This window comes from Rhamphochromis longiceps, linkage group LG7, assembly GCF_057381845.1.
Source record: "Rhamphochromis longiceps isolate RC_006_pf linkage group LG7, R_longiceps_female_GT1.1, whole genome shotgun sequence".
Lineage (NCBI taxonomy): Eukaryota > Metazoa > Chordata > Actinopteri > Cichliformes > Cichlidae > Rhamphochromis > Rhamphochromis longiceps.
The window spans coordinates 35,377,889-35,405,035 of NC_140563.1; the positions used below are offsets into that span (position 1 = coordinate 35,377,889).

Below are 27,147 nucleotides of genomic sequence, written 5' to 3' on the forward strand. Positions count from 1 at the left end.
TGCCCCAGGGCAGCTGTGGCTACAACTGTAGTTTGCCTCCACCAGTGTGTGAATGTGAGAGTGAATGAATAGTGGTATTGTAAAGCGCTTTGGGTGCTTTGAAAAGCGCTATATAAATCCAATCCATTATTATTATTATAAAGGCTTTATGGTTTTTCCTATAATACCATGGTGAGCCGGTCACTAGTCAAAATGCCCAGGCTGATTTTTTGTCCCAGTCCAGCCCTGGTGGTGATTCATGGAGGGAAACGTCAACTAAAAATGTAATTAAAATTTCCATGGAGACAAACTTAGGTGCTAGTGTTGGTGCCATATCACAGTCAATCCTCTGGGTACAAGCTGTTCCTAGTTATGTCCTCCCCCCCCCCCCCCCAAGATCCTGATTATATGGTGATATCATAGAGCAAATATAAACAGAGCAGGACCATAAGAGGGTGATTAAAAAGGCATTTGAGAGGTGCACGACCTCATAGAAGAGATGGTTAGAATCTTGTTATGGGTTGAGTCCTGAAGCGTTTTGTTCCCAGTGAGTTCTATATTCAAAACCAAGCAGCAGCAATAGTTGATCATGTGCAGTCCTATTTTATCTCTATGATGCATGGCTAAAGAGGATTGTGGCGTCTTTATGGCAGTCTTGCATGAACTCTGCAGATACATACAATCCCATTTCAATGTCAGTGAAATCACATGCAGTTGCAATACAAGCCTTTTCTGATATGTAAGATGTTTAAAATTTAATAAGCCAGACCTGACAGATGCAGATGTCTCTGGTGGGTGGAAGCAGTCCAGAACAGAACAGGAGTGAATAAACATGAATAAAAAGGATCTGCAGTGTTTTGGTGTTGCGTTTACAGCTGTAGTTTTCAGTATCATGTACAGAGGCTGTCTGATCCATGCATTAAGTGTGCAATAAATAACGGGAGTCAATTTTACACACATTTATTGTTAATATAATTAAAGATATTAAAGAGCAGATATTCAGTGTTTCGTGTTTCATCTTCTGCCCTCAGTTCTATGGCGCTCCAGATGTGTACGAGTCCATGCTGAAATACTTAAACATCGTCTTCACGGGCCTCTTCACACTCGAGTGCATCCTCAAAATTATTGCCTTCAATCCACTGGTGAGTTGTCTTTGTAAGTCTGTATACTGTGCTGTACTCTGCCAGCAGCTGTTGATGGTTTTGAAATGTTCCAGTTTACACTTAAAGGGTTAAGTGATTTGGTTCTTCTAAAGGTTGAGTTGATTTCAAGGTATCTTTTAGTCAGTGACAGTCTCACTTTAAGAAGACTGTATGGATCTTCTTAAAGTGCATTCATTTCAGAAAGAGGAAGAGTTAGCTAACAAAAAAAACAAAAGAGGGAGATAAACAGAAGAGTGCACAAAGGAAATAAATCTCTCAATGTGGCGCCGTCTGGCCTCCAGCGAAGCATTTCATCTTAGGCTCTATTCCATTTGCGAGGCCCATTTATTAAATAGCTTTTCTCACACACCACTTACCTCCACCTGTTTAGCTGTTAAGCCCAGATGACTGCACTCACATCTGCCATTATAAATGCTCTGCTGCCACTGTAGCTCTTCAAAAAGCAGCTGCAGGACCTGGCAGCAGCCTCTGCCCCGAGGAACAGGATGACTGACCAGTCTGAAGAGCCTCAGAAGTTATGCAAAAGATGTGCATTTAGCATTTATGTGTGTGAATGTGTGTAATGTAGGCACATATAAAGTTGATTTGTGTGCTCAGGGAGATGGCTAGTCTTTATTCTTTGAAGTGTGCTCATTTGAATACTTTTTGTGTGCCTCAACTTTGTATCTGTGTCTGCAACTTTTTCATATCTAGATCTGTATTAAAATTTGCCCACATATTCGTGCACAGGAGACTCGTTCAAATGAGGCAGTGTAGGGGGATGTTGCTGGAAAATGGATCATAGAATGTCTGCTTGGATTAGATGTCTTAGTATGAATTTGGGAAAATCACAGTGCTGCCAGTCTGGTCAGTTTATTAAAAAGATTAAATTAACTACATAAGAATAAAGGAATAGCTCAATAGTAATAATTTACGTAATCTATAATTAAACAGGTTTTTAAACTGGCATTAGAACTTGGTTTATTGTGGTTAGAGCAGGGAAAATTATATAATAGTCAACTTTGACATATCTATTAAAAGTTCAGTTATGGATTACAATTGTTCACATCTTTTGATAATCCTGAGCTCCCGATTTTTTATTATTAGATTAAAGCTAAATTTAATATCTTATACCTTTGGACCATATTTAGAGTAGAGTGTGGTAAGTCGTCAGTTACATCTAAAAACTGAATGGAGTGCAATGGACAGATACCTCCTTATTAGTGCTAAGCATCAGGGTATTTTCATTTTGTACAATAAATATACGCAAATATAACGCAGCACAAACATACGCATACACTGATCAGAATGGAGTGCCCATATTTACTTTACAAATGACACCACAAACAAACACACACACATCCACCTACACAAACGCATTCACATTCACCAGACAGGTCAACCCAGTTAGTTTCATGTTTTATGGTTTTCCATGACATGTGTAAATATTGTAATACTCTCAGTTTATGACTGTGAATGTGAACAAGAGCCAACTTGTAAAGCCCTTTGAATGAAGGCTCTACAGTTTTTCATTTGAATGTACACTTGAAAGGGTGGAAAGCGTTTTAAAAGCAGTTAGTTATGACGAAGACACTGTATAAAATCTTTAAAGGTTAACTATAACATCCACTTTTCTTCTTTCTCTTTCTTTTAGAACTACCTGAAAGAGCCCTGGAATGTGTTTGACTTTGTGACTGTGATTGGAAGCATTACAGACATTTTGTGCACAGAGATAAATGTAAGAGTTACATTTCTCATCGCATGCACCCATGGGTCACTTCCTACATGGGTACAAAAATTCAGTGCTTGCTCATAGCTGTAGGATCACAACGGCAAAGCAGCAAAGCAGCATGCTGTGACACAGGAAGCAGATTTAGTCCAATCAGGGAAACTGTTATCACAATAATGGACTAATCAAAATTAATATTTTGCTACAGTGGAAGTGATTTACTCTGGGCATGCAAGCGTTCAAATACTGTTATTATGATTAATCTATTTTCTATTTTTTTTTTATGTTTTTGTCTATAAAAAGCCAGAAAAAAAAGTTATGAAAAATACCCACCAAAGCAGCCTGGACTGTCAAAAACTCTGACAACCCAGACTGCTGATTTCACATTTTCTATTATTATTTTATTTTTTGGGGGGGGTGTTGTTGTTCAAAGTTTGAAAGTCCGAAATATCACCAATTCCTCCCAACTGTCAATTACTCATTTAGTTGCTGTTCTGACTTTCGCTAAAATTTGAGCTGCTGTAGCATTAATTTGCATGTGTTTTTGCTTAATGTCAGAATTTTTTTTTCCAGCTTCAAAATCATCAGTGTGGATGTCATGCTTTGCTGTACTCTTAGTCTCAGTCCTCGAATCAGCCAAACAAGTCCATAGAAAAAAATATGACATCATAAAAATCTATACATGAAGCAAGGGAAGCCACACGACTTGAACATTAAACTTTACAGTCTTGAACATTTAGTTTCATATTTTTAATCACAGCAGATGCAAAGTATTTGTGCAGCTTGAGGACTGAGGCAGGATACTTTAGCTTTCTGTGTTGCAAAGTCAGCTTTTGTGTGACTTTCTCTTCCTGTGATCATTAGTCTTCTTCTCTGTTTCTCTCGCTGCTTTTTTCCCCCCACTGTTTTTCATCTTCTGCTGTGTCTTTCCTGGCGCCTGTGCCCTCACTCTGCCCCTTCTGTCACATCTGACACCTCTAGACGGTAAGTGGCTTTCCTTGTTGGCCACTGATTTTGTCAGTTCCCCCGTCACCGTGTGCTGTTCTCTTCCACGGCTTTAGTTTAAAGTGTCTAACTACACCTTGAATGTGAGATGATATAAATTAAGACCTTTCAAACCAATGTAGCATGAAATGTGTGCTTTAACAGTAATCAGACCTTCTACGGCAATTACTGTTACATAAGCCCTTAATGTGAAAATGTACAGTTCAGTCAGATCCACTACAGTGAAAAGAACGTTGTTATTTCCATCAGCAGTAATTTATATTTGGCAGCCTGGCGTTTTTCTGGCACCTTTCTGACCTTCCATGTGCATACAGCCAAAGGCTGTGAGAGCAGCAGCAAAGCTCCCTGTACAAAACAGTGGCAACAGACTTGACACTGATTCAGTGTGAAAAGGAGGTGCGAAGGTGGAGGTGGGTTGCAAAGCGGTTTTCAGATGTGCAGCTACTGTAGGCAGTAACTTAAATAGCGTACATTTGCTTTGGCTTTAACAAAATCAGTTGATGTGCTTGGATTTGGGTTGAGCTATACTTCTTGGCCTGCCTTGTGTATGCTGTGTTCAGCTAATGTCATTTCATTCAGCTGGATCAGTTCTGAGCTACAAAAGGATCAATTAGGATTAGAGCTAATATAGTTTTGTACTTTCTAATTATTTTTTTTATTTTTATTTTATTTTGACAGTTTGTTTTTAATTCAGTTTAGTTTCAGTTAGTTTTAATTTCAGTTTTAGTTTATTATAATAACCTTGTTAATATTAGTTTGTCTGTATTGCTTCTAGATTATATCAGATTTATCAGTATATCATCCCACTGATCCATCCAAGTATCCATTTTTTTACTTGCTTAATCAGTTCAGGGTTGCAGGAGGACTGAAACCTATCCTAAAAGATCATAGGATGGATGTCTAAGAGAGTAGTGGTTAAAAGTCTTTGGCAACCCCTCATTTCTTTGTATTCTGCTTCCAGGGAGACAGACATTCTTGTCAGTTTTAAAAGTGGCTTTGAGCAATAGTTTTGCAACCTTTCTGGAGTTCTCTCATAGTTCTTCTTTTGACTTTGGCTACTCTGTCACGCATTTTTAGTCCTTGTAACTGATTTTCAGGTTATTGATGCTAATTGTTATTTATTTATTTACTCTTTCTGCTATTAGATCAACTTGTACATGGTTAGTTTGGAGAACATTAAAATAGAGTTTTACTGTAAATCTCAGTACGCATTTTTTCCCTCTAGCAAAAACAAAACAAAAAAACCTGAAATCGTCTACAAAAATGTACTGCAGTATGCTACCAGCTTAATAAATTGTTAATAAAAATATCCTCAAATCTGTTACATAATAACAGATCATTTGTTTGTCTTTCCCAGAAAGAAAAAATCAACCTGAGTTTCCTGAGGCTGTTCAGAGCAGCTCGTCTCATCAAGCTTCTGCGACAAGGCTACACTATTCGCATCCTGCTGTGGACATTCGTTCAGTCGTTCAAGGTAAGGAAAAAACTGAGTAACATAGAAACATTATAAACATCCGAGTTAGAGTCTGAAGCATCTCGGTAAGTGTGTAAACTTGCAGAAAGAAACTGTAAATTTGGAAAGACACACGGGCTGGCAATCTGAGCCAGATTTATTTGCTCTTGCATGAAAGTATATCTCATACAATACAACTAGTGGAATAAAGGGCTCAAAAAACAGGCCTAGGCATGCTTTTTCCTGTTCAAATTGAACAAAATAGCTCTCAGCAGACAGCAGTTTAGATTTTCACACCGTGCCAGTTTTGTTCTCTAAATCCCCTGGGACAAGTTGAGTTAAATGTGGAGCGCTGGGGCCACAGCACAGGGAATTTATAGCAGCTTTAATGTCAGTGGTGAGAGCTTTTAAGCCCAATGAAAATGGACAGTAGCTTCAGAGTGTTAAAAGGTGGCTATTTAATTACAACAGATGTTTGCCGCCTTCTTGCAGCCATATAAATAGTTGGTTGAAAAGAATCAACCCAGCAGGTCAGGTTCGTTGCTCGGGTTCTTAAATAAATACTGTAAAATGTTAGAAGGGTGCTTGTTGCTCTGTAGAGAATCCGATTTATGAGTGTGTACGTGCATACAAACACAGAGGAAGAGATCAAAGAGGCGCTGTGCCCCATGTGTGTCTGGGTGTGTATAAAATGGATATTGTTGGTGCCATGCAGTATATGAGTGTGCTCAGACTGTATTCATGTGTATGCTTTCAGGCCCTGCCATATGTCTGCCTACTCATTGCCATGCTGTTCTTTATCTACGCCATCATAGGAATGCAGGTAAGTCATCATGTGCATAAAGCACATCTGAATTTCATGATTCGATGAAATATGCCTTCTGCAACGTGAAGATTTCCCAGTAGCCTATCAGTGAATGACCTGAGTGGGTGTGACTACACATTAGCTTGTGTTTAACTGGCATTTCACCATTTCTCTTAATTTGATGTCCAGTATAGTGATTGGCATCATTTTAACCAAATGCTCTGTATAAAAGATGGATGTATAGTAGCTACCAGGAATTTACCCGTTGGTTAGTGGATTCATTTTGTTTTATGGTCATTGCCATCTTGGTTTTTGAAGCCACAGTTGACTACATTTAGACCAGCGTGAATTTATCAGTCAGCAAGCCTGGTTAGCACTCATAGACTATATTGGGGAATCAGATACCATCTAATTAATGATAAGTGAAATACAAATTTAAAGCATTTCCTCCACTAAAACAGGTCCACAAACTTCCTAGACTGGCTTTTGGTGTAATTAACTGCACAGGAAGTAATTTTCAGAAATAGTTTATCTCACAGTGGGAAAATCCTTTTGTCACAGCAGTTAAAAACACACCAAACATATGATAAACACCTAAAATAAGTACATTGCAGCTTGATAAAACCAAATGTATAATTATTTTAACATGAAAAATTCCAAAAGCTCAAACCTCCAAAAAGAGAGCTCACTCGCTGAGCAGTATTTACTTTCAAGGGAAAAGTGTTGTATTTTATAGATATTAATTTTGCTTAGTTTGCTGCTTTTAAACTTGCTGTCAGAAGTTTCTAGTGCAGTAAAAAAAAAGAAAAGTACAAATTCCAGGTTTTTCTTATTTACTCTGTTGAAAGCCATTTTAATCTACCTGACATATAGTAAATCTCCTTGTTTACTAAAATTCACTGAAATGTTTAATAAAAAAAATATAAAGGGGAAAAAAAATTTAATCATAGTTTTTTTTTCTGTTGATTTATTTATTTTTAGTTATTTTAACATTATACATTAAACATTGAAATTGTTATGTATTTAAACAGTGACGCCATAGTATAGGAATGTGATTTTTATAATTTCCCTATAAAAACACTGTCAGTAAGAAACACAGTTTTAAATAGCTCTATATAGAATTATTATCGTTTTGATGTTTAGATCAGTCTATTGACTGATCTAAGCAGGGATCAGAGGTCAAATGTTACATGATATTTTAAATCTTTACACACCGCGCTTGTAAGAACTTTGTAAGAGCTTTTTGTCCATTTTTAACCAATAAATCATCAATCAGTAAATCATTCAAGTAAGTCATTAACCCCACTCTACACTTCTACAAAGTTTGATCTGAATTCATCCAAAACTTCACACGCGGTATCGTGTTTACAGACAGAATGACACATGACCACATAGATGCTTCAAACCACTATTAAAAACCTCGTGGATGCAGGTGATGAGATTAAAACGACTCTTAACTGAAAATAAAACAATTGAATATTTCTAAGTCAACGAAGCAGAAGAAACAATAAAAAAACTTTCTTCCTAAATGTTCCAAAAAGTTCAAAGCAAATACCAGCTGACATTCAAATGGCTCAGTGTAACAGTGTGGCAAACAGTGCAGTGCAATGAAGTGATGTCGTGTGTGCTACAGTAAGTGTTATGACAGTGCAGGGCTGAGATAACCTGTTAGCATGAGAGAACAGATGAATCTCTGCTAGACAGATGTTTGGAACTACGCAGAGTTTTTGCTTCTTTATTTCTGCTCTAAAGTTTGACGATTTGAAATACTTGCATGTGGAAGTCAGTCACAAGGAACATCAAGGAACTGCAGTTTGTAACACTTCAGCGTGACACTTCATTTTTCAGCCACTGACGCTGCAGCTTGAATATAATTGATTAATAGTCGTTGTTGACTGCAGACTAACAGAACTTCTGTGCTGGATAAATGCTACCTTCCCAGATGTTTCCTGTGTTCTTTAAATTTAATGCATTTTGTCATGTACAGCAACCACAAGAAAAATGTGTCTGGCATTGCTATATGACTGTTTTCTACACTTTTGATACAGTCCTGGTAAAGATATTACATTATAAACTTAAGCACAGACTAAATGTGTTTTCAGAGTGGATTATTCTTTATTTTTGAGGCAGCTGATATAAAGGATTCCAATATGTTTTTCCTGAAAAAATGGATGGACAAGATGCTACCTGCATAGGTGACTGCTATCACGGGTCTCCTGGGTATAGCAGCTGGTGTTTATAGGTCAGCAGGATGGACTTGCCATGAGGCAAATAAATATTTTAAAAAGGCCTCTGGGATGTTTTATTGGACTGACACCAGGATAACCATGAGTTATGACAGCTATCTACTCTCTTTGTGTCTGCCATTCAGTTCCAGTTCAGGTCAGAAATGGTTTCCTGGAACGACATTTGCATTAAACTATGCTGACATAGCATAAACGAGTAATGCTTGAGATAAATTATAAGCCTGTATCTGCACAATGTATGCAATAAGTAGTTGCAATGCACGCAACATTACACAGTTAATGACAGATAACGTATATACACAAAGAAGGAAAATTAGCTCTAGCTTTATTGGCTTACAAAAGCAGTTTGTACAAGGCCACAATATAATTATATTTCATATTCAAATTACATCCATAAACCACTGTTTATGGCATCCATTAGTACCTATTATATTCAGTGAAGAAACTTAACAAAGACAGAAAGGTCCACACTGGGAATTGTAAGTATACTGTTTATTGGCAGATTATAATTGAATGTGAAACACATTTTCAACATTTCTACAATGTGACAACAACTGGGGCATTTAATATAAATAATGCATTATATATACGGAAAAGAGAGGGACATAGTTTTACATGTAAGTCTTACATAGCAATGTCACAGGTCTGAACACAGCAACTCAGTGTAGGGCGGGAAATGTATAATCTCCATCCAGCTGAGCCTTCTGCTGTGAAATCAGCCGAAGCCTCATGTGTTTATTTGACTTTGGGTTATAATTCATAAATCTCTTACCAAGTATATTTCTTACAGCTAATATTATAACACAGGTTTTTATAAAGGACCAGAGTAAGACTGAGAAAAAATGCTTTTCAACGACCTTGGTTTGTACTACAGGGGTTTCTTATAATTTAAATTATTGGGTTAAAAACAGTTCACATAATCTATAACACCTCCTTTGTTGCTGCAGGTGTTTGGTAACATTGAGCTGAATGAGGAGAACGCCATAAACCACCACAACAACTTCCAGACCTTTTTCCAGGCCTTGACCCTTCTCTTCAGGTAACCCTGCTTCCATGCTCTAATAGTTCTGGCAGCTCAGATAATCCAATGATTTTGGGTCAAACTAACTCAAGCACTCACATTCACTTTTCACTCCTGTATCTTTACTTGTGCATCTTTCAGGAGCGCAACAGGCGAGGCGTGGCATGAGATCATGCTAGCATGCCTCAGTAACCGGCCGTGCGATAAGCTCTCGGGAACTGCAGGAGACGAGTGTGGCAGTGACTTTGCCTATTTCTACTTTGTCTCCTTCATCTTCCTCTGCTCCTTTCTGGTAAATACCTCGTCCTACTGCGTGTTTTCATCGACATACGTTTTCCAGACGTTTAATGTTCTTATTCTGAAAGTCTCAGAAGAATGCTGCAAGTAACAGCGAGTTAAAGAGAACAATAGGAATTAAATGTAAATGAGGTGCTGCTGAGGATACAAACCCCTGTAGATAACAGTCTGTTTAACTGCTTTTTATGCTCTTTTCATAAATCTAATTCAGTGACACAGACAAATACATTCATAGAACATTTTTATAAGACCTGATTATTGCCTTTAATAGCCCAGTAGTGTTGCCAATATGAGGCAATAAAGTTGGTAGCAAAGCTAATTTTGAACTCTCCAATTTATACAGAGAATGGATAAAATTAAATGCATGCATAACAAAATGTTATCTAGTAATATAAATATGTGTTTTTTAATGAATGTGTAAAGCATTCCTTTAAAGAAGAATGCATAGGCTATATAATCACCACAGTATTGTGCATTTTAAATTAAAAAAAAAAGTTTAGGTAATAGCTTAAATTAATACCAATGTTCCTATTAATCAACATGTATGCAATTTATTTCACTTTACTGTGATGTCATTTACCAGATGTTGAACCTCTTTGTTGCGGTCATCATGGACAATTTTGAGTACCTTACCAGGGACGCCTCCATCCTGGGGCCTCATCACCTTGATGAATTCATACGTGTGTGGGCAGAGTATGACCCTGCTGCTTGGTAGGAGCCTTTTCTGACTTTGCTACATTTTACTCCCCAGTGTTAGGAAGTGGTAAAGGTGGTTTTCATTTGAAAGGAAGCCAAGTTAGGAAGCAGAACAGTCTCAGATTGACTTCTGTGTCCCAGCTGGATAACTCTGAGCTTGAGCCCAGAGTTTGGGCTGAAGCTGGTGACAATCCCCTCTTTTGGTTGGACTGATGCATGCAAATCCAGAGTTCCACTCGGCGTCCACTCAGCTCTCCTCGCTGATAAGCTCCAAAGCGACTCAGTCTCTCACTGTGGTGTGAAGAGAGACTATTTCTAGCCATCCAGTTGGGGAATACAGGTTCATACCACGACCCTCGCTGCTCTTTACACCAACCAGAAGCAGTTTACCTTTAATAAAACACTATAAAAGTTTTGAGTGAGACAGTAATCTGTCTCAGATTATGAAAGGCTCCTTAAGTTTTAACGAAAGCTTCACAGGAGCCTTGTCAGTGAGTCGGGACTCCAGGAGAGATGAGAAATATGAAATCATCATCACCTGACAGACATTACGGGGGAGGAAATATTATTTATTCCTTTGAATATAAATGAGCTGCTCTCAGAAGTGCCTACAGTAACATTCAGCTTATTCTCCACTGCTACAACTTCTCTTTATGTCAGTACATTTAAGGCTTATTGTTTTCAGCTTTTATCAAAATTGGTGAGATCCACCTCTCGCCACCGGTTACGGTATTCTGTATCCCTCCACAGTGAAACCAAGTTGGAAGTCCAGAGTCCAGCTTGTGGGGGAAATTTAAAATCAGGCTTTTGATTTTTATTGAAAAACTATGATCATCTTTAATGAAACATGTCACTATCAAAACACAATTCAACTACTTTTTGAACAAAAACAAAAATCTATACTCACTGAATTCCTGAAATTAAAACTGAACATCAGAATCGGGAGAAGTGATACAGTGGGATGCAAAAGTTTGGGCAACCTTGTTAATAGTCATTATTTTCCTGTATAAATCGTTGGTTGTTACAATAAAAAATGTCAGTTAAATATATCATACAGGAGACACACACAGTGATTTTTAAGAAGTGAAATTAAGTTTATTGGATTTACAGAAAGTGTGCAATACTTGGTTAAACAAAATCAGGCAGGTGCATAAATTTGGGCACCAAAAAAAGAAATGAAATCAATATTTAGTAGATCTGCCTTTTGCAGAAATTACAGCCTCTAAACGCTTCCTGTAAGTTCCAATGAGAGTCTGGATTGTGGTTGAAGGTATTTTGGACCATTCCTCTTTACAAAACATCTCTAGTTCATTCAGGTTTGGTGGCTTCTGAGCATGGACAGCTCTCTTTAACTCACACCACAGATTTTCAATAATATTCAGGTCTGGGGACTGAGATTCCAGAACATTGTACTTGTTCCTCTGCATGAATGCCTTAGTGGATTTTGAGCAGTGTTTCGGGTCGTTGTCTTGTTGAAAGATCCAGCCCCGGCGCAGCTTCAGCTTTGTCACTGATTCCTGGACATTGGTCTCCAGAATCTGCTGATACTGAGTGGAATCCATGTGTCCCTCAACTTTGAAAAGATTCCCAGTCCCTGCACTGGCCACACAGCCCCACAGCATCATGGAACCACCACCATATTTTACTGTAGGTAGCAGGTGTTTTTCTTGGAATGCTGTGTTCGTTTTCCTCCATGCATAACGCCCCTTGGTATGCCCAAATAACTCAATTTTAGTTTCATCAGTCCACAGCACCTTATTCCAGAATGAAGCTGGCTTGTCCAAATCTCTGAGACAGCTTTCTTTCCTTCCCCTAAACCATGATGGTGAACAATCTTTGTCTTCAGGTCATTTGAGAGTTGTTTTGAGACCCCATGTTGCTACTCTTCAGAAAAAATTAAAAGAGGAGAGAAACTTACAATTGACCCCCTTAAATACTCTTTCTCATTATTGGATTCACCTGTGTATGTAGGTCAGGGGTCACTGAGCTTACCAAGCCGATTTGAGTTCCAATAATTAGTTCTAAAGGTTTTGGAATCAATAAAATGACAACAGTGCCCAAATTTATGCACCTGCCTGATTTTGTTTAACCAATTATTGCACACTTTCTGTAAATCCAATAAACTTCATTTCACCTCTTAAATATCACTGTGTGTGTCTCCTATATGATATATTTAACTGATATTTTTGTATTGTAACAACCAACGATTTATACAGGAAAATAATGACTATTAACAAGGTTGCCTAAACTTTTGCATCCCACTGTATAAGTCAATTTGAACATTGTTGTTGGTGCTAAAAATGCTGGTATTTCAGAAACTGCTGATCTCCTGGAATTTTCTCTCTCAACCATCTCTAGGTTTTGCAGAGAGCGGTCTGAGAAAGGGAGAACATCCAGTGAGTGGCAGTTGTCTGGGTGAAAACAGCTTGTTGACGCCAGAGCTCAGAGAGAATGGTTAGATTGGGTCAAACTGATAGAAAAGCAACAGTAACTCAGATAACCACTTGTCACAACCAGTATGAAGAATATATGTTATGCAGAAGATCTTCCCTGGTGGGAACACAGGAGAACCTTGAAGAGATGGGCTACAGCAGCAGTAGACCACACTGGATGCCACTTCTGTCAGTTATCAGTTCACACAGGCTCACCAAAATTGGACAACAGAATATCATAACTAATAAGCAGCCAATAAGTGTATATAGTTGTACTGACAAATTTGTAGCACCAGCAGCTTACAGAATTTATGCCACATTGCACATTTTTAATTCTCCCCCCCCCCCAAAAATAAAAATCCACTGATGTATAAAAAAGAGAAGTGTAAAACAAACTGAACAATGAAGATCCTGTGCTGTATTTGTTTTTCTTCTAACTGCCTCTTCTTGACAGTTATTCGTTAATGTCCACTGACTGATAATAGATCAATATGAATAGATAAAATGGAATAACCTTTAACCTAACCTCTCGAATATGTCTCATCTCTTTCAGCGGGAGAATATGCTATCGGGATATGTACAAATTGTTGCATTTTATCTCGCCTCCTCTGGGCCTGGGGAAGAAGTGCCCCAGCAGGGTGGCTTATAAGGTTTGCCCTCCCCCACAGTCCTTTTGTTTTTTAAGGGACTGTGATGGTTTCAGACTGTCAGTGTCTCTTCTCATTCACTGGGGTGCCAGAGAATGACCTGAACACACATGCATACAAATGCTCATCGATCCTCCACTAACCAGCCGGCAGGTAACCATGGCGAGTGCAGGAAACAACGCAGCATGTCAGCCTCAAACGGAAGGCATCAGATGCCATGTCTAAGATATTTTCCTGCTTCTAAACACAGAAGTGAAAGAAGAGTGACAACGAGAGCATTGTGTGCTTTGTTTCCACTTTGGTTACTGCTGTTGTCTCTTAGCATGCAGAAAAAGAGTGCATGTTAAAGGAATACTCCACTGAACATCTCGTTTTTGATTCATAAGCACCAACTTAAGAGGTGAAACTGAAAAATTTTAAGTTTTAGATCAGACACATTCATAGATGTTAAGTTTCATGGCACCTAAGGAGCCCTGGACGTCATCAAAACTGTTGATTTCAAATTTAAAATCAATTTTGAAATGTTCAAGTACCCATTTACTCTTGGCTGCATAAATGACATTAAGCTCACGAAAAACTATCAGACTTTATCTAACAACTTGCTAATAAATTTGAACTGTTAACTATAATTTTAGCCAATTATTCTATCCATCTGTTCTGCTTAGGTGACAATTATTTATTTAAATTCATATATTTAACGTAATGTTTCATTCATCTCTCATTTGCAAACAATTTCCATCTCTATAGTTTCTATCCATAGTTTTAGGTAATCATGTCCAATTTTTCATTAATAACCTTATTTAGCTATTTTAACCTTATGTTTATCTTATACATGTCTCATCTAACAATTAATCTTTTTTATCTGTAAAAGATTATTTAGCTAAGATGTTTTATTTTCAGTTTACATACTTTTAGCTACCAATAGCAACTGCTGGCAATGTTTTTAGTGAAAATGTTTTTAATTACTTTTTGATCATTTTTAAAAATCTGTTTAAATAATTTATGCATTTATTTTGGTAGTCCATAACAGCTGCTTATCCATTACTCTTTGGTATCTTCATAGTTGGTGCTATTCAGTTGATTTGTGCACACATGAACACAATAGTTGTGCTCAGGCAGATCAAAACCATAGAAACACTAAAACCCTTGGATTGTCCCCTCCCAAATGCACTCTAGAGACATTCTGTTATGGTGAGAACGTGGCCCGACCTCGATCTGACTCAACTACCAGCTGTATGCTACAGGTTTGAGCTAAACGCTGTAGCTATATAACCATAAATGTATGTATCATGTGATACAGCAGAGTAGCCGGGTCAACTGAGTCAGACTGGAGTAATCCAGCTCTAGGTATGAGAACATCTTAACTCTTCCACTACACTTGTTTATTTTTTAAGACTAGTTTAGTAAATCTCTTCACGTGCGCCCTGGCTACTGCAGAAATACACCCTGTCAACTGTTTGTACCGCTGGTAATGGCCGCTTCAGATTATGATTTATAGATAATATATTACACTTACCCAGAATTGTGGAAAAGAAGAAAGGAAGTACACCAAACTATTCTTATAAATGTCTTCAGGTACTTCTGCATTTATTTAAATAATATAATATAATGTCATTGCAGCTTTTGTAAAGTAGCCTTCAAACTTTCTACATTCGCCTTTTAAAAATTTGTTACAGGCAGTAATATTTACTTGAAACAGATTGTTTTTTCAAGGAGTATTCCTTTAAAGAAAAATGTACTCAGATTTGTTAAAGCATACCTTCCACTGGGAACCTTTCATCTTTGTACAGGCAATCCTCTGGATCATCCTCCCCTCCTTCCTTCTCTGGAATCCATTCCTGAATCTGTAAATTCAACTAGGATGGCATTCCTGGTCATCATATCCTGGAAATCTTATTAACAAGGATTTCTGTGTTTCCTCTCCCTTCTCTTTTTTTTTTTTTTGGTTTGGCCACTTTCTGTTATAACTTCCCATTCTTCTTTTACCACTCCACCTCCTCACCTGGGGAAACTTCATCCTTCCTTCCATGGTCTCCTACCAACCTTTCCCTGACAAGTGGCCGCATAGCTTACCGGGATATGTACGAGATGCTTCGGGACATGTCCCCTCCACTAGGTTTGGGAAAGAAATGTCCGCCCCGAGTCGCCTATAAGGTAGAATCGCATCTTCCTCCTTCCTTATCCCTTCTTCCTGCAGCCACCGCAGGTTGCCTGTGCTCACCTGTCAAACATCTTCAGGCTTCTGTCAGTGTGTCAAAGCTGATATCTTCTGGCCTGCTGTTCTGATGTTCTTTCTGTGTACTTGTGTGGCTCTCTTGTCCTGTTCTGTGAGGGTTTTCTGTGCATTTTGTTCGTCTGCTCTAGAGGGCCAGGCAACAGTAATAAATAGAAATAAATCAGGGAGATGAGGAAAGCATCATATTCACAAATTCTCCATTGGAAAATAGGAGGTATTGGTTATTAAAATGGCATCAGCATCAACTAAAATATGTTTTTTTTTCTGTTTGATAGTTAAACCTGTCGTTACTTTCTATGTTGACACCACATTATGTATTCTGCAACTCCACAGAGCTTTTGCTTATTGTTTTGGTTTTATGGCTGTCTTGGCACCCCTGTTTCCAGCAGCAGGTTGCTGTTTTCAGCGAACACGCTCTGCTAAATCCACTGTACACCATCTGCCAAGCACCAATTAACAGAAAAATAAAGATAGCGACTAGCTTGTGAGGAAAGAACATCTAGCCATTTGGATGAGACATTTTTCTCAAGGATTAGTGGAGACTGAACACCATTTATGAACTTAATGCATGCCATTCTGTGATTTGGTCAAGTAGCAAGTAACAGACAACCTGTAGGATAATCCAGCTGTGGGTCATCTGCATCTGGAAATGTTTGGTTTAAAAGAAAAAAGGGGTGCAAAGATCCACACAAACACTCAGTGAATAAGAGAACGGGTTGTTCCCCAGACAATTATTTTGTTACTTTGGAAATACTGTTGATGTCTGTAAGATCAAGAAAATACCTTTAAAGATATACCCCACAAGATAAATGGTAAAAAAAAAAAACAACCTGGTGTTTTGATTATCTGCCAGGTTTCCAAAAGGTCTTAAGGGATGACAACATCCAGATAAATCACCATTAAATTAGATTTCTTTTCCTGATGGCTTTGGTGAAATCCGGTTGACACTTTATGTTCATATAGAGAAAATTGTACCAGATTTGGTGATTTGTTAAACCATAGCCTCTTCACTCAGCACGCGAGCTTTGTGCTTTGCGCTGTAGCACAGGAACAGAGCGGGAGGGAGAGAGAAAGAGAGCCAGGGACAACAACGTCACATTAGAAAGGTATAGTAATCATCCACAACTATTTTCAGTTGCAGATGATAAAGGATTCAGAAAGTCAGTCATGCAGGCCCATATGACAGAGAATGTGCATCTTCTTTTTGTTTTCATATTATAATTTATATTTAATTGTGTTGTGGTTTGCAGTGTTTTGTGTTGTTTCACTTTAAATTTGTTTAAAAGGAAAAAGCTGAAAATTTAAATGGTTAAAAGTTGAAATGTGAATAGCTGGTTTTTGTATTATATGATTTATTTATAACATTTTATGTGGAGTGAATAAATAAAAGTATATTTACGGTGGCCCCTAGAGACAAAGCACGTACGAACTCCAAAACACGTAAAAACTCAAAACACGTACAAAAGACAACAGAAGTGCTCCAGGATGCTGGGCACAGTGTTGAGCTTTTGTTACCTAGTGGCTACACAAGCCAGCAAGTACCAACGACCGGATTTGGTGTGTGGTAATAACAGGTGAATGAATTTTTTTTTTAATTATTTGAATATATATGAGTGCCTGTGTATAAATACACAAACAATACACACATGCTTTCAATTGTGTAATTTAAGTGATCTAGGTAGCTCTGTTTTGAAGTTAAGTTAACGCTAGAAATGTGTTTTGGAGTTTGTACGTGTTTTGTCTCTAGGGGCCACCGCATATATTTATATATAAACATATATAAATAGTAAAAAAAAAGTAATTCCTTTTGTGCATAATTTTATATTATTGTTAATAATAAATTTATTAAAGCAACAAAACAACCCGAAAAGCCAGTTTGGAGCTGAAAGAGCCGGTTCTCTAAAAAGAGCCGGAAATCCCATCATTACTGGTTTATGGAAAAAAAAATTGTAAAAAGAGAGAGAATATTTAGCAATTTTTTTCTTGAAGGATCCCATCTGGATTCATGTGCTAAAAAGGATTTATTGAGGAATCTCTCATTCCTGCAAAATGAGTCATTTTAAAACATTTTCACCATCATCTTATCACTGAACGGAATAACGGAGCCTTTCCCATGTGTCCTGTGATTAGAACACCTTTTATCCTTCTCAAGTGGGAGTCAAGTATATGTATATACCTCGACAATCCTCAGGTAGTCCCTGTGCTGGCTGCTAACCTCTTAGCATGCAGACTTAATGTGAGTGGTTCCAGTATGTGCGCAACTGTCGAAATGAATCAGATTTAAAGCAGCCCTGCCCTTGCCCCAGTTAAAAATGTCTGGGTCTGACGTGGCTGCATCTCCAAATATAACTCTTGTTTTTGTGAATCGGAAGGGAAAGACATGAACAAAGCGAGAGCAGCGGTCTACTTGAGAGCAAGGCTAGCATTTTTATCTTTCCCATTTCCATTTTTTTCTATTTCTTCACTCCCACCACTTTGCTGTTGATCACACTCTTTGTTAACCTCCCTTTGTTTCTAAAGAACGCGTTATCATCCTAGTCACAGTTGTCCCTCTTACCCGTTAGTTTACACTTTTATGTTCTGACTTTAGGCAAAGCATCACTCTCCCTTTAGACATTGTATCCTCTCTGAGGATTTCTTTTTCTGTCTATATGTGCAGCTTATGTCTTTGCACGTATGTTTTCTGCATAACAGCATCTAGCACCTTTTTGATGGTGTGTTTCTTCATCTTGTGTCTTCAGCTTTTATTCTTATTCAGTCTGTTTCTGAGAACTACAGAAGCAAGACTTCATATGTGTCAATGTTTTCTACAGTCCAGGCACTAACTCCCCCTCCTCCTCCTCATTCTCCTCTTACTCGCCTCTAATCGCTCCATCTCTTCATCTTCTTTCTGTATATCTGTGTTGTGTCCATTTCACTTGAAGAAAGTGAAAACCATCAATTATAGCTTTCCTGTTTTTCTGCTGTCTCTGAACTTTCTCCAGTTGCAGTTCAAAGTCATACATGCAATACATGCATGCTTCCACCACCCCTATTATATATTCATCAATGCATGTGTACATGAATCATTGCATTGCTGCACTGGCATGGATTTATGCTGGCTGGTTTCTTCTTTTTTACAATGGATGAAAAATTAATTCAGTGAACGTTCTTTAAAATGGTTGTTTGTTTTTTAAAATTTGATATTTAGCGCTGCCAAGCAATTGCTACTAATAGCAATTTTAAATACTTTTTAATTTGAAAGTATTGAGAGTGGACCTGAAGCTTGCATTGTAAGTGCCAATTTTGTCTAGATTTCTAAATACAATCAATTTTGAACAATATGAAACAGAGAAAAGCAGCAAATCCTCAGAATCTGCCATTAAACTATTAAAAGTAATAATCAATGTCATCATTAGTTAATTAGTTTATTATGTCAGCAAGGCTTTCCAGAACTAAGTGAAATTTAATTTCTTTTATGCTGGTGCAGTGACCTGTTCTTTCATGTTTCAAGACAAAGAAACTTATCATTAAAAAAAGGTTTGGAAGCCAGCTGATTGGAAATGGTTGACTGGTTTAAACCAACCAATATTCTCATTTTGATGGTGCTGACAAATTGAGGTTGTGGAAGCTGTATTATAAACAAATTTCCAATTTAAATAGATTCACATTGTTCTCACATAGAACAATAATAATTTATCACTGTAGTAAAATGGTGCTCTGGATTCTTTATTTAGAAAATAGAACCATTACAGGTTCGGTGTGAACAAGTAGGAGAAAAATACAGAGTGAAAGTTGATGCAGTTTTTAATTTTACTAAAATTTGACTTGGACTTTTTTTCCTTATAGAAAAAAGTATCTATTGTAATGTAACTATAAGGTAATTTAGCCCTAAAGTGATGGAGGACAAGTGAAACCACAGAACCATAGAATGTATATAAAAGATGGATGTAGTGCCTTAAACCTGCATTCTTTCCTGTGACCACCAGGGGGAACTCCTATGAATGCAAAAGGAAGTGTGTCATCTCAAACACTGGTTTCAGTCAGGTCTGCTACTCAGTCATCCAGTTTTGAAATGGCAATACGGCAACAGCAAAATTGCTGAGTTTGAAGTTTCACAAAATAATCTCATTAACTGTTGAGTGATAATGGCTGTGTATAAGTTTTATGTACAGTCTATGGCAAAAAGCATTTGAATGTTCAGATAAAATTAATGTGCAGCTTCAGTGAAAGTTAAATACACCAAGCGAGGACCTTTTTTGTGTATTTTTTTAAACAAAATTCCCCGTCTTCTGTTCCTTGCTCAGTGTTTTTAGGACATTATAGCAGGAATAAACCCCACAGACCATAAGCACATAGAAAATATCAGCTTGATTTTTATCTTTTGCAGCATTTTCAGCACATTAACATTTTGATGGTTGGTTTTTCTGTCAAACTGATTAAAGAGCTGCATGCCAACCAGCGACCTTTCCTTTCTCCTCCTTAAGTGACTATTTCGAGAACGAAGGACATGCTGCTGCATGTTTCCAGCAGCAGCAACAGCAGTGAAGGCTCACAGTGCTTAGCATTATAAGTTAATCATATTTTCGGTTTTTGGAGAACTGTGCCACGTAGCAGTCTCGTAGCAACGACAGCAGCCATAAACGGCTCTGTTTACTGCTGTTAGGTTGTGGCAAAAAAGGGTGAATCTTTATTTGGATGGACTAAAATAATTCAAAGTGATGACTGATTTATCTTTTTTCAAATATTTTTTTTTGCATTTTTACTTTAATTTTACAGTAAACATAGGAGTCAAAAATTATTTTATTAACCTCACCCCAAATATTTACTCTTTTACTCACTAACGATTCTCTAGTCGATGCATTTGCTGCATTTTTCTGTTCTATCTGTTGTGATGGGCATCTCTTGTCTATATTAAATAACATAGTCATGAATCATTATTTGCTGCCACAGCATGTAACTGTAGATCATCATACCAGTTAATGAAAACAAATCTTTGTTGTTCTGGTGTTTCTTAATCTTTTAAAATGAGATATATCCAGCATTGATAAGCAATCCTTTAATTTGTTGTGTAGCGATTGGTGAAGATGAACATGCCAATTGCAGATGACAACACAGTGCATTTCACCTCCACCCTGATGGCCTTGATTCGCACAGCCCTGGAGATCAAGCTGGCATCTGGTGAGACTAAAACTACAAAAGCCAGAATCCCTTGCAGCTGCCCTGACAGCTTTGATGTGAATGTGAATGGCGCTGAACTCTCTGGTGCAGATGCGATGTGACATGTTTGTGGGCTCATCCTCAGGCTTGCTGGCACAGCGTTTGTGCGATGCTGACCTGAAGAGGGAAATAAACCGAGTGTGGCCCAACTTGTCACAGAAGACCATGGACCTGCTGGTGACGCCGCATAAATGTGAGCTACAGCTGTGTGCGGGTTTTGATGGGATTTACTAGTTCTTGCTGGTTATATGGTTTTTATTTTTACTCACTTTACCTTTTAAGTTTTGTTTTTGCTATGGCTGTTTCCTTCTATCTTATCACGCTTGCTTGAGCTTGAAAGTTAGGCTAGATTAAAGAAAACAAACAGTTTAAAATGATAAAATAAATTCTGTTATTGAGATATACAGATTTTAGTTTTTAAAGTTAAAAAAAAGGTGTCTACTGTGGTGAGAACATTAAAGAGAAACACATCTGTTGTGAAGACATACTCGCCATAAAAAGTTAAAAATCACTGTACGGTTACCTAGTCACTAGTGGACTGTGTACTAACTACTTCATAAGATGATTAGTTTTTGTTGCCGTGTGTTTTCTTTTGGTTTGCTCGAGTAATCCTGCTGCAAACTGTTGCAGTCTCACCCCCGAGTTGCTGCTCCTCTGTCGCCATCTGCTGCTTACTTGGAGGAACTGTCTCTCACTTGTCTCTTCTAGATAACGAGCTGACTGTGGGGAAAGTCTATGCGGCTCTAATGATCTACGACTTCTATAAGCAGAATCGTGCTAAGAGACTCCAGCAGCAGAATTCTTCAGATGGACCTCAGGTACATCACGAAGCAAAATTCAGCCATGCGTTATTATCTCCAGCTCACTTCATCCAGTTAGAAAAAATCCTAAGCAAATGAGATTATTTGGTCACACCCATTGTCTGCCTTGCCCTCACTGGTTGCACCTGTTTCATGTTTGTTCCTTGTGTATTTATAGTCCCCTGTTCCCCTGGTTAGATGTCAGTCCATCTGTTTAGCAGCCTGTGTACCCTCTTCTTTATCCAACCTGTTTGCGTCCCACTGTGTGTTCATCTCCATTGTTTCTTTCCAGTTTTATTCTAAGTCATTGTGAGGTTATATTATTTTTGTGTAGTTTTTCCTGATCATCCAGCCTTAGTCACTTCCCATGCTTTTGTTTGCCAAGCTTCACTTTTGTTTGTTTGCTTCAGGCTGTTTCTGGGTTTTTTGTTCCTTCCTGTTTATTCATGTTAAAATTAAAGGTCGCCTTTCTTTGGTATCCTTGCCTCTTGAATTCCTTCCGTCTTTTGGTCCTTTTTAGACTTGTCTTCAGAGTATTTCTTGACACATTGATTTTTGATATTTGCCAAATTGAAGGATTCAAGTAAAAGGAAAGGGAAAGAAATAAAGCTGCTGCTATTTGAATTCAGAAAAGGGATTTTTTAAAAATCAGGTTGTTTGAAAGTGTCGTCTATAATGATGAGAATTATCACAGAACTCTACCACCTAGTCTTTTGGTTTTACAGATTTTGGTTTTGTTTAGTTGCATTTACGTTGCTGTGTAAAAGTCTTGAGCCGCCCCTTCTTCTTTATGTTTTTAGTTGTATGTATAGGCACTTTGTTACTAGCAATCGGTAACAAAAACACATAATTCGATCCCATTTCCCACTAAATGCCCAATATCAAACTGTTCCAAAGGAACTATTAGCAAAACACTTACACTGCACTGGAAACGGACAATTGGAGGACAACAGTGAGTGTCTACAGCCATCTGTAAAACACATTAAAGGCTCTGTCATTGCTCAGTTTCTTTGCATTTAAGCCAGTGGTGTATGGGGTGTGGTCAAATCTGATGAAATCAGAAAAGTAACATCAGATTTTGATCCATCATGCATTAACATCTGGAAAGCACTTGATTGGGAGTGGCTTCATTTTTCAGCAGGATAATGATCCCAAACACAATGCCAGTGCAGTAAAAGCATACCTGGATAGAAAAACACACAATGAAACACTATCAGTCATGAATCGGCCTCAGAGGAGCCCAGACCCCAACAGTATTGAAGCAGTGTGGGATCATCTGCCAACATCCAAATAAGAGCTTTCAGTGTCTTTCAAGAAGCCCGGAGAACTATTTCTGAAGACTAGTTGAAGAAAGTTTGTCTTAGAGAGTTCAAGCTGTGTTAAAGAATAAAGGTGGTTGTACCAAATACTGACTTTCAACCTTGATAAAACTATACAAATTCTGTTTTTGCCTTAAATATTTGCATGCCTTTTTGCACGTGTTTCAATACATGCCCTGTTAGGAAATGATGGTTGGCTGGCTCATAATCAAGATGAAAAAAATAGTCTATAGCATTAACCTTTGTACGTGTTAGATGTGTTAATAAGTAGATTTAAATATAATTATACTAGCTTTAATATTTTCTCCACTGATGTTTTGTCAACTCTATGCTATCCTTCTTTCTCCAGAGTAAATTGGGGTCCTTGTTCCGTCCTGTACTGCCATTCACTCACATACAGGAAATAGAACCACCGTTCTCCAGGCCCAAACAAGTCCTCTCACCTGAGCCTGAAAAGAAACCAGAGGCCTCGACAGCTACCTACACCAACACCTTGATTAACAAGGACACAATGTAAGTGACTTTATCTATGTCGTTCCAAATGAAGGAATGACAAGCTGGGAGTCATCAGCATTGCAAAGAATATCATTGCAAAGAATTACTCCCTCATTAGACAGCTGACTCAGATTGTTCGGGGTTCTCCACACGATGCACGTTGCACAAACAGATGCTCAGAAAAAGCCATAAACTGTTGATCTGTGAAACATTTGCAGGCAAACCAGATACAACGGCAGCCAGATTGAGTTATTTTGATTTCTTTTTCCTGTTCATATTCAACCACATCCCTGGCCATTATAACCTAGCAGGGTTTGAATTGTTTACAGTTTTATTTGAGGAAATCAAACTGAAATCAATGAGTTCATCTGAATCCAGCAGGCTCAGAATGACTGGAATTAAACTACAGACCTGAAGTAAAACCTCCTTGACACTGCACTGCTGACAGCATCCGATATTACAGTCAGAGTCTTTTTTTTCTTGCACAGACTCAACCACAGGACTGCCATAAAACATTCCCAGTCTGGAGATGTTTCTCAGGCTTCACAGAGGCCCAAAAGTCGAAGAAAGCTGCAGAGAGGCCAGTCGGAGGATGTGCAAAATTTAACAAGACCTCAGGTAAAAAAATCACAGTCATTAAAATGTTTATTATATAACATACACTCTAAGTATATGCACTTATGCCTGTGTTGTCTTTCCTTTAGGAACAGGTTGAACTGAAGCAGGTGGAGAACACTTCAGATGCAGAGGCATATCCCAGCCTGGAAGGTCACTGCAGAGCAGCCTCTCTTCCCCGACTAAATGCTGAATACTACGTAAGCTCTCTGGTGCTCATGAGGTCATGCCTCTTGTTTTACTACTCACAGGAAGAATCTTACAATACTTTTTTGTTTTCTAGATTCTTGTTTTAGTCCAGAAATTGTGCAACTTTTTTTTTTTTTAGATAAAATGGACTGAAAAAGGCTGATGGGCTGCTGAAGGGTTACTGGTTAGAGAATGCAGCCGGAAGCAGTGGCTCTCTGTCAGTCCGCATCAATTCAGCCTGTTGACCTCCCCTGAGAATTTCAGATATTTTACCAAGGAGGAAATTCAGCATGGAGATGTGTAAAGAATAAAAGATACAATAAATATGCAGATAGAGGAAATTAGTTAACAGGAAGCAGCTTCACACTAACTGAGAGGAGCTATCACACCTGGCAGGGACAAAAATATTTGGAACTATAAAATACTGTGTCTAATTTTTTGGTTTCTGTACTTTGATCATAGCTCGCTCGTTACCAAATCCATTAACTAAAATGCATCCAGTGTAGAAACAACAATTACTCTACCTTTGATGCGATATAAGGTTTTGTTAATTTGTACTGATGTATAAAAGGCAATGATATTACCAAGGCAATAACCAGATGAGATACAGCACTGAGAGTTCTTAAAGCATGACAAGCTTGAAATCTCTTTTAAAGAAAAGTGATAGATAAACCTTAGATATGACGTCTCAGATATTAAAAGCTCACATAATGCACAGACATGACAGTAATGCTTTTCTTTTGTAAATGTCTGAATGGAAACAGCTAAGCACATTACCTAAGATGTTTAACTTTAAGTTTATATCTCCTGCGACCAAACACTAAAATAAAGTATTTTATAATATGCATTTCTATGAGTGTAGAGTGCTGCAGGGATGGGTCTTAAAACCCAGAAATGATTTGACATTTTGCACCAGTTACTCCAGTTCAGTTGTCGCTAAAACAGCGAGTTTTTTGTTAAATGCATGAATTGATAAGTGTATTTAATGTAAACTTCAAAGATTTTACATTAAATACACTACGCATTTCATTCTAGAACATAAAAATAGGTCTGCTACCAAACAGCTGAATGAGAAGCTATATCATAGCTAACATAGGAGGTTAGGTGGTGAAGTCATGTGACCGTAGTGCAGTCAATTTAGAGACAAATGTTAACACTTTACATAGTTATATTAAAAAAGGTCATAAACCATATGCTGCATGATTATTATATAACATTAAAATTAGGTATCTTTCAGTTTTTGTTTTTGCGATGCAGATTGAAAAAGCTGGCATAAAAATCAAACTGGCCTGTTGTCAAGGAAACCAGTTTGGTACTGACTGGTCTAGTTGAAATTTTAAAGTCCTATAATTTTCTTACATTTTTATGATAATTACTGTAATCACGCTCACCTACAAGAACGTCTGAGTTTTGCGTGACTGCACTAATTTGTTCATTTTTATGACATGCACTTTTTTAGCAACCATTATTAATTATTTCACGTTTGTGAGTTACAGTAGCTGCTCGTGGCTGCTGCATTTGGATGTCATGTTAAGATAAATTTTCTGTCCATCATTTCTGTGTTTCTGGATTTTTCCACCTGTCAGATCTTGTCAGTTTAGCCTTGCCGTTTGCCTGTCTGCGTTTGTGTGTCTGTCTCTGTCGTTCTGCTCTCTTCCACAACACGTAACATGTGCTTTCCTTATGTTTATGTTGCATTTTGATTTCTCACGCTCTCTCTATTTTAACGGACCAGGCTGGAGTTACTCTGTTTTTCATTTCTGTTAAGACGTTTTTGCAAAGGATCAAACCCAACAATGTGCAAGTTGATCGATTAATATTTAACACTTTTTCTAATACTTGTTTTTAGAGCAAAGATGAATCAAGTATGAGTAAATACTGCAAATGTCACATTTTTGATGCTCTTTTAATGTTTTTAAAGACACAAAATAATGTCAAATGTAGCTGGTGTACATACAGAGGTGCCGGTTGCAATAGGGCTTAGTGAAGTGAAATATACATGAGTTTGTGGTAAATAAAAATACTCCAAGGAGGCAACATTACAGAAGAAGCAGCTTCTCTTGGAAGTCGCAAAGCAGAACAATGTGAACACATGATAAAGAGACAATTTTGTACACTTTTCTACTTAATTGTCTTTTAAAAGCATTTGAACACATCGACTGCACCTTATTCTTATTGCAAAAAAATCATAAGACTGGCAGCAGATTGAGCAGAACATGTTATAAGACATTCTCATCACCCCTAAGCCTGGTTTTGAGCACCTCCCCCCTGTTAGATCCTCTCCTCCCACCTGAACACCATACGCTACTGTGAGCCACCACACATATGGGCAAAGTTAATTTCAAATTCAGGACATGATTCACACCAGCTGCAGTGCCCATCACCATGCTTATGCTCAGACCAAAGTATTCAGTGAGTTCCTACTACATCCATCTTTGAACTCAGCCTTCATTTCAGTCAGGAGTCCGGATCGCTTTGATCAAAAAGAAGATTGTTATTCCATCTGCAATAATTTCGACTTGATGGCATGGCATGATATTGCAGCCAGAGGCAGAGAGAGCTGCAGTGAGGCCCCTATACAAAACAAAGTGGGTATCAATGACAACAGACGTGGCATTGATGTGAGATTTGCCATTTAAATGTGAAGAAGGAAAGAAAAAGTGTGTTGTCATTGAGATCAGCTGACATAGCTGATCTGGTCTCCATGGCTTGTATAAAACTAATGCTATGCCTGATATCAGCTACACACCTGTAAAGTTTGTGGCTTTATACAAATGACACATATCTGCCATTTGTTGTTTTTCCAGACAAAATCTAACCTTTTACTTTTTCAGTATTAAAA

At 37.9% G+C, this 27,147-nt stretch overlaps 1 protein-coding gene across 5 annotated transcripts in view; it reads left to right on the top strand.

The window, feature by feature from the left end:
* The window catches only part of cacna1bb (calcium channel, voltage-dependent, N type, alpha 1B subunit, b), a 232,620-nt gene that overhangs the window by 193,003 nt on the left and 12,470 nt on the right, over nt 1–27,147 (top strand). For 4 of the 5 annotated variants that reach the window (XM_085413490.1, XM_085413493.1, XM_085413492.1 and 1 more), the window contains 14 exons: nt 1,011–1,121; nt 2,776–2,859; nt 5,213–5,329; nt 6,066–6,131; nt 9,307–9,398; nt 9,522–9,672; nt 10,261–10,388; nt 15,510–15,606; nt 20,743–20,848; nt 20,973–21,080; nt 21,596–21,705; nt 23,356–23,519; nt 23,990–24,119; nt 24,206–24,316. In XM_085413490.1, the coding sequence (XP_085269616.1) occupies nt 1,011–1,121; nt 2,776–2,859; nt 5,213–5,329; nt 6,066–6,131; nt 9,307–9,398; nt 9,522–9,672; nt 10,261–10,388; nt 15,510–15,606; nt 20,743–20,848; nt 20,973–21,080; nt 21,596–21,705; nt 23,356–23,519; nt 23,990–24,119; nt 24,206–24,316 (1,575 nt within the window). Of the gene's footprint in view, nt 1–1,010; nt 1,122–2,775; nt 2,860–5,212; nt 5,330–6,065; nt 6,132–9,306; nt 9,399–9,521; nt 9,673–10,260; nt 10,389–13,358; nt 13,456–15,509; nt 15,607–20,742; nt 20,849–20,972; nt 21,081–21,595; nt 21,706–23,355; nt 23,520–23,989; nt 24,120–24,205; nt 24,317–27,147 lie in introns of all 5 variants that reach the window. The other variant, XM_085413491.1, reaches the window with a different exon arrangement.